Raw genomic sequence first — 8,490 nt, forward strand, 5'->3', positions numbered from 1 at the left:
AATGCTGTAGTTTGCCCAATGTATCTGCTTAAACTGATTATTTTGCTTAAGGGAAGAGTCAGTTCATCAAAAGAAGAGGTCACTTGAAATTCCTCTGTCCACCAGCATTTCCAGTTGCTGTTGATAGATATATAGCTTAAATCTTTATTTCAGCATTAAAATAAACTGTTTGCCATTATAAACCTTCTATTTCTAAGACTATTTCATTAATGCAAAATTGATGGGGGAAAAAATGTATGAAACTGCTTAATGTAGATGGATTGATGGGGAGAGATATTGATTGCAGTATTTAAGCTTGAAAATACGGATTTTTCATTGCTTTTGCATTTAAAATTGGTTTTCTATTTATCAAAGCACAGCCACTCAGAATATTAAGTGATGTATTTATTCAGGTTGAGAGAAAGACTATAAATACCTTAGAAGAATGATTATGGGTTGCAGCCACTGTAGTTTTTGCACATATAAACATGTATACACTTTATTTCTTAAGTATATCCCTTAAAAGCAGAGTTAGAGTTTAATAACCATCTTCACTATATGTATAGAACATTAGGTGCCTCAAAACTAAGTAGGACTGCCTAGTCAGCAGGTAGTTGTCAAGTGCTGGGCAGGAGGAAATTCAGATTCCCAGGAGGTATCTGAACTTTGCCTCTGAGAAACTCAGGTGACAATCCAGAGGATGTAGGAAGAATATCAGTGTTTTTAGGATTTGGAGCCCTGAACAGCACCAAATGAAAGCTGAGAAACAGTAAGGTAACTCTTTACCCTGCTGATTTGATCAGCTGCTTGAAAAAGAGGAAGTATTCCCCTGAAACTGTAATCAAGACTGCTCTTTTCATTTAAACAGTTCTTGCAGCAGTGTAAAAGCTTGGATATTTTTAGTTCCTACCCTTCAGTCACCTGCCCATACTCTTAGGCATTAGGCTCAGGGTCTTTTTTTAACGCAAGTCTTGCTTTCTGTGTGATGAAGAAGCACAAGAAGTTGTTACCATATACCCATGGAACTTGCCTGAGGTGCAAGTTTAATTCTTTCAGCCTTACACGGAATTGAACTTGTTCCTTTTACCTCCTAGGAAAATGTCCTGACCACCTGGGTATGATTTATAACCTGGACTCTGTAGACAGCCACCTACCACCTACATTATTAAAAAGTTGTTAGGATGAGGCTTCTGCGAAGGGATTGTGAAACTGAACCCTTGACATATGGGATTCTTGTCATCTAATTTCATATATCTCATGTCAGAGCAAGTTACCTCAGTATTCAAAGTGCAGGGGTTCTTTGGGTTTGTTTTATTTTTTTTAATGGACTAGAAAGACAAAGGGATGTTTACATTTTTTTTCTACCATAGATTTGGATTCCACCTTTAGTTTCTGATTGCATTGGGTTCACTGGGGCACCTGTCTGTTTAGGGCTATTCTGCAAAAATAGATATGGAAATACATACACTGTTTCAAGGTGGTTTTGCTTTTTGGTTTGTTTTTTTGTTTGTTTGTTTGGGTTTTTTTGTTTGTTTTTTTGGTTTGGGTTTTTTTTTTTTTTTTTGGTGCTCCTTTTTGAAGTTTTTTTCTCACAGATGTGACATAGTATTCTGATTTTTTTACATCATTAAAGTGTACCCAAGTACTGTTTCATTACACTGCATTTTAATCCTGTATGTTCCCTGGCATAGTAGGTCTGACTCTCATTTAAAATAATAAATTTTTGCTACTTCTTAAAAATATATATTACCATTAGAAGGTGGTAGGATCATGAATCGTTAAATATAGCATGAGCTTTTTTTACAAATTTATTTTATAGCCAAAATTCAAGCAACCAACGTTTCTTATCCTTTTAACTTTTTTTTTATAATCTGCCCTCCTATTTATTGCATTTCAGGGAGGTGTATGTTTACCTCCAGAAAAATGGAATATTTGCCCTAGGATGTTAAAAACGACAGGTATTGGTGGTGATACTTGAGGCTTGGTTTGCGTGTTTGAATTAGGCCTAAATTGGTACTGATGCAGAGAAACTTATTTTTGAGGGCATTTTATTTTGCTATACATAATTCATACCCTCCATTCAATTCATCCCATTGCAATTATTGGTGTGTCTGCTACTGGAGCTGAAATTTCTGGCCCTGTCCAACAAGCAGGTCCAGCTGAACTTCCACAGTCCTAAATATTTTTCCCATTAGCCTGTCACAGTCCCTGCTCTTACATGCTGAGAAATCACCATGGGATAGCTCAGATAGATGTGTTGTACCCAGATTTTTTGTTTCAAGTGTTAGACCTCACTTTGTAAACCTTGGTTTCTGTAAACAGAATGTGTCTGATTCACAGATAAGAAAAATTAAGTTCAGCATCTGAGAATGTTGGAAGGGCTCTGACCATATTTTCTTTTCTTGTAGGGCAAGAAGAATGGACCAACTCACGACACAAGACACCTTCTGCAAGGACAACAAAAGGAGTCTACAGAGACCAGCCATATGCCAGATACTGATTGTACTGTCTGATGTTGTGAAATATCCAATCTCCACCAGTCCTGTATACTGTTCAAAGTAATTTTTTCTATGAACAATCCCTTTTTATTAACTCAAAGTGCATAAAAAATCTGAATGGATGGACTGAACTTAAAACATTTTGTTGAAAGAACAACCTGGGCAGAAAGATATGTAAAAAAAGGAACTTTGTTATTTCCAAACTGTGTTTGAAAAAATAGGTGATCAAAAAATAACCCTTGATTAACTAGTGTTAAACAAAAAATAGGTTTACTAAATACATTAGTCCATTCTTTTTAACATAAGCGTAACCTTTTATTTTAAAGGTTTTCAACAATTTAGTTTTTAGCTTTTATTTTCAGCCATTTGCTAGATTTTCTCTTTGCAAACATGAGTAAAAAGGGAAGCAAACTACAAATGCGAATAATGTGGTATTTTGTAACTCAAGTCTTGAAATGTTCTGTAGTGTTAAGCAAAGTTTTACCCTTGCTTGATACTAAATAAACTTTTGAAAGAAAATCAGTGTGTGTGAGATTAATTTTATGCTTTATCTTATAATAAAACTTCATAAATAGTAGTAAACAGGGAAAAATGTTTAACAGTGATCAGCATAAAAGGCTCATATTAAACATTGTGCAACTTCTTTTAAAACAAAATGGTTTAAACCTAAATGTATCTCTCTATATACTCACAGTAGATATAAATGCTGTTTAAAATATCCAAATGGTATGGATCTGCTTGAGTGCCACATTAAATCAAAATACTTTTTGTTAAAAAATGGTTTAAAATAGCTAATGAATTTTCTGGAAAAAAATGTGACTAGTTTTCACCTTGTTGAGCATTTTTTCACTAGTGCAACTTTGGAATTTTTATGAGAATTTTGGTACGTTAATGACCACCTCGCTCCGTGCTGGAAGCAATAAACACAAAGCTTTTAAAGACTTTCTGACTTGACTAATTGAGGTCGCTTTCGTCAGAGGCAGAGGATGTGTAACCCTTAAAACGGTCTTCATTTGCAAAGGTAAATAAATCAAATAAGATTTTAATCTCACTTAAGTTATCTTAATATAACCAATAAAAACAGGGAGGCTACAACTTAGAAAGTTTCATTTTAGAATGTAGGAAAGACTTGTGAGGACACCTAAATTCTCATTTTAAAACGTTTAATTTGTGTTAGTCATCTAAAAAGCCTTAGCCTAGCTAGTTAAATTTGGACAAACTATTCCCTATTAAACAACTGTAAAACCTCATAACCAATAGTTTGTAATATATTATTTTTCCATAAATTCTAGTAACTTAAACATTGCAAATGTTATCGAATGCTTTTTTTTAAGCATTGTTTCTATAGTTTGATTTACTTTGTTTTCTTTATTTTTTGTTTTAAATTCTTTGAAATTTAGTAATAATACCTTTTTTTTTTTCCCCTCTTGTCAGGAAACTCACCTCCTTGGACAGCCAAGAGAACAAAAACCCTAATCTTCTGATGCTTTGGTAAGTATGTTTACTCATCTGTGAAATTATTAGATAAATAATGGAACTTTTGATCAGGTCCTTAATTCTACACAAGGCTTTAATTTAGGTGTCACTGTCTGTGTTCAATTCTGGATAGAAAAGTAATAGTTTTGAACTATCATTAATCAGGACCTTAAATTGTCACAATGTATGGACACTCCCCTGGCAGTTTATTGAAAGGTGTGCATAGCTTTGACAGCATCTCAACCCATTGGGTAATTGGACAGAGGTAGCTGAAGAAACTGAATGTAATTTGATGCTTGTAGTTTTTGAAAGGGAATTTAAAATCCTAATCTGGTCAACAAAAATGTCTGAAGTTGAAAAATACATTTTGCAGACTGATTTTCAAAGTTAAGCATTTTTGCACAAGTAGCAGACTGACTTCTGGCATTAATTGAAGGAGAACAAATCCATTAAGAGGCATTAGCTGAAGAGTAGCTGGCTTTACTGTTTCTTGTCAATTCAATATATAAAATAAGAAATAACTTAATTGTATTTATGCTCAGATGGTGTATATTTTAAACAAAACAGATTTTTTTTCTACTAGGAATGGTAATTCTTCCTGCTAACCTCATGATCTCAGTGCCTTTAGTTGACAAGGCTCAGATAAATAGAGCTCTGTACTGTGAAATACTGCATAAGTTGCACTGCCTCTGTGTACTGCAGTAAATTTAAGAGGCTGCTGTCACTGGCTAAAGGAACCTTTTGTACATATAAAATGGCTTTAGAACAGCTTTGAGCATTTTAAGGGCTTAAATCAAAGTACTATTTAAGAGTAGGAGAGCTTGAAGAAGATTTCTCCCATTTGGGGCTCAGAGGGCAGAGATTTAATACCAGCTGCTAGAATTGTTATGGCAAAACTGAATATATAAATATCTTTTAAAAATATTTATAACAATTGGCCAAATCTCTCCTTCTGTTCACATCTTAAATCACGTAATATGATGAATTACATAGGAAGTGTTCATCTGCAAACATCATGTATTGTATTAAACAGACAGAATGAAACTTGAAGGGTTGAAACTAAAATATCTAGGAGCAAGGGTGGCTAGTAGATAAATAAGTGAATCAGAAGTGGATTCAGTGTTCTGTAGTGTTTATCCAACTCTTTTATTTAATGCCTTATTTTCTTAGTGTCTCCAGTATGGAGGATGAATGTGTGATCAGCATGTGTGATTTGTGCCACTTGTCTGCTACTCTGCCCTGAAGTCCTAGAGAATCTTGAATTGCTTCAGGTTCCCTTTGGGGTGGAAAAATGTGACTCCCTGATAATAGAGGCTCTTTAAGTGCACCATTGAATGATTACCATATGAATTAAGTCTTCCTTCTTCCAATGCTCCACATTGATACATCTTACTTCTCCTATGAAAATGTTTCCATGCCTCTTAAAAAAATTCTGTATCAATTCTTACTGTTATGTCTGCACAATAAACTACATCCAATCAAACAACTGGTATTAGATACTCTTCAAAACTGTATTCTTGCAGTGCAAAACTTCTCTTGATATTTCCTAAAATAACATGCATTAGCATTGTTCTGCTATTGCATTTCTCTTGGGGGTATTTTTTTTCTGTGGAGTAATCTCTTAAATTAAATTCATTAGATTTTGAGCAGAAGGAAAAATAATCTAAGAAAGTCTCTACATGAAAGAAAACCAATGTAGAATGCAGCCTTTCTTCCATTATGACAAACAACTTAGAAGTGTTTTTCCATTCTAGTAGAGTTTTGTACCCTGACACTGTTACTGTATGTTACCAGTCAAACAAGTAATTTTAATCATATCAACAATTGGCCTTTACTGAATCTTCTTACAACATTTTCTCTGAATTTCAATGATAGCAGTTACTGCAATGCTTGCCTAGATCTACATACATTTTTTATATATGTAATTGTCTGATTCCCCTACTTACAGTCTGACAGGCTTCAGAGAATTCATGATCTCTCCTCTCAAGATACATACAAATGAAGTGTATTTTGCTCTTTTTCAGGAACTTCTGCCATGTTAATTATGGACTGCTTAGAGCATTGTACTTACCCGTGTGCTCAGACACTGATGAGATGGAGTATGAAAATCTTGCTCAGCATTTCTTGTATGAAAGCCTTAAAGTGTATAACAGCATACACTTTTTAAAATAATTGTATATTGAAACTCTTAATTGTATAGTGATGCAACAATGTTTTATTTGAAGCTCAATAAAGAATTTCCATCCTAAGTTTCTGTTACAAAGCAATAACACAACCTCCCATTCTTTAGTGACTCTTTTTAGCCTTATGCAGCAAGTGTAAGAGAGTGTGTGAAGTCTCATGACTAGAACTTAAATGCTTTTGGAAATAGCTTATCTAATGTATGAACAACATGGATAAGTTAAAATGAAGATTGGTGTTTTCTGCTGAAGCTTTTTTTAATAGCTAATTGTAAACAAGTCTGCTTCAAACAAGACTCTTAGGTAGAAATAATGCTCCAACTTTCCATTTCCTTCAAAAACTTGTATAACAAGGTGTTTAATCCCTGTCAATTATACTATGCTGCTTATTCTCTTTCACTTGGTGTTTGATGCATAGAAATCTTTTCCCTAATACACAGTCACAAGTTTTCTAGTAGTAGAGTCTTGGATGAGGCTTTTACACCTTGATAAATCTTGTATCCAACTGTCATGTTTCCTCAGTGCTTTCTGTTTTATATTAATTGTGTTTGTGATAATTTGTAACAGAAATAAAGTTCTGATAATTTATTTTCTTGTGTTCTTTTTCATAAATAGTGCTTGCAAAGCATGTGTGTCCCATTCCTCAGTTACGGTTCCATCAGATGCTTTTTTTTTCACTGAATCTCAATTTATTGCCAACAAAAGCATTATTTGGTTCTGTGTTGTTGCTATTTTGAACATAAACAATACCAGTTGATAGTTCCACACCAAAATGCTGCCTCTTCAACAGGTTTTCATAACTTCTAATTCCATATACTGACTACTGAAATACAGCTTTGAAGTTGTGGGGATGTGGATAAAAATAAGATTTCCTATTAACTGTGGCACTGAACAAATTGAGTGAGACAGTTTTTAATAGATTTAAACAACTAACCATAAAAAAGTCTGTATTTTTAACCTCTGAATATTTAAGGTGATTTTCTCAGTTAATCTCACAATATGGAGAGGTTTTCCCTGCCTTCATCTCTCACTGTGCTAAAACTGCATTTCTAAAATGTTTTCTACAGCCAGCAATAGTAATTATTTAAATAAGTGAAAGCAAAATTAAGAAAAAAACCCCTTTGAATAAGCACAAGAGATGTATAATAATGATTCCTTCAGACTGACTGGCAGGAGCCTCTGGTGTGAAACAGCACCTGACATCCTAAATGCAGGCCAAGTATAAGAACTTTATATAGATACTGTGTGGGGAATTCAGATAAGCAGAATGCAATTTCACTTTCTGTAATTTGGACACCAGGATTACCAACACAAGCTCATTTGAGGAGTGCTATGAACTGCTCAAGGAGTATCACCTTCCACTCTGGAGTCATGAACAACAGGGCTGCTTAATGGCAATACTGAAATATTTTGCTAGTATGACTTATGAGACTATCAAATCTATCTAGAAAATGTGATTTTCCTGGTGTCTTGTCTGATTGCTGAGTGGCCTAACAGGAACCGCTGGGGTCTGGTCAAAGCGGGCTGACTGTGGCCATCCAGCTGTTGGGGTTACAAGTACTTTGCTTTGTTTCACTAAAAACTTAAAAACTGGCTGGCTGTGGCCTTTGCAGCCTGGACTTCAGGCCCTTCCAACCCAAACCATACTCTGGCTCTGTGGCTTCATTTCTGCTGGGTTTTATCATCACTAGGTAAAAATTTAAGTTCTTATGATTGTGTTTTGAGTGAAATTCTGGTCTCATTTGTCACTTCAAAAGCACACATGTACAGGGCTGTGCTGCCTCAGTGGTGTTACGCTGTGGGACAGTCCTGATGCTCTGTTCCCAGGTGCCAGTTCTAGGTGATGTCAGTTTACTTCAAAGGTTTTGAGCAAGGATGTGAGCCTGCTGCTTCAAACGAGTTGTCCAGTCAGCATCACAGCCTTTCCAGTTGTGTCTGCTCTTTTGGGGATGACCCCATCTTGAGGTCCTACATAATAAATGTATGAAAAGATGTTCCATGGCTATGAATTAGAATGTACTTTGGCGTCAGACATCTTTCTAAATGATGTTGCAGAGCATACATTTTGTGTTGGAACTTAATCCTTCTCGTAACAAAGGAACTGAAAACTTAAGGATCAAAATTCAAAGTTAAAATGTATATATAATGATTTGGGATAAATAAAACCAAATCTGTTCTTGAGTGGTTCTGCTTCAATTTCCCCCCACAGAATTTTCCAATCTTTTTAAGATTATTTTAGCTGTTAGAATTGGATTTTTGTAGTACATTCACAAATCTGTGCTAAAAGGCCAAAGTTGTAGTAGAATTTCCAGGTTACCAATGCCCAAGAACACCAGTACTGTTGGCAGCTGTAGTAA

The 8,490-nt window shown here is 34.9% G+C and overlaps 1 protein-coding gene across 1 annotated transcript in view; it reads left to right on the forward strand.

Annotated features, from left to right (window-relative positions):
- KHDRBS3 (KH RNA binding domain containing, signal transduction associated 3) overlaps positions 1–6,721 on the forward strand; it is a 65,602-nt gene extending 58,881 nt beyond the window's left edge. Inside the window, exons 9-11 of the mRNA XM_017739061.1 lie at positions 2,388–2,537; positions 3,912–3,968; positions 5,978–6,721. Of these exons, the coding sequence (XP_017594550.1) occupies positions 2,388–2,479 (92 nt within the window). The 3' untranslated portion in view covers positions 2,480–2,537; positions 3,912–3,968; positions 5,978–6,721. The remainder of the gene's footprint in view (positions 1–2,387; positions 2,538–3,911; positions 3,969–5,977) is intronic.
- The last annotated feature ends 1,769 nt before the right edge of the window (positions 6,722–8,490 follow it).

The sequence above is a fragment of the Corvus brachyrhynchos genome, unplaced genomic scaffold (assembly GCF_000691975.1).
Source record: "Corvus brachyrhynchos isolate BGI_N302 unplaced genomic scaffold, ASM69197v1 scaffold187, whole genome shotgun sequence".
Classification (NCBI taxonomy): Eukaryota; Metazoa; Chordata; class Aves; order Passeriformes; family Corvidae; genus Corvus; species Corvus brachyrhynchos.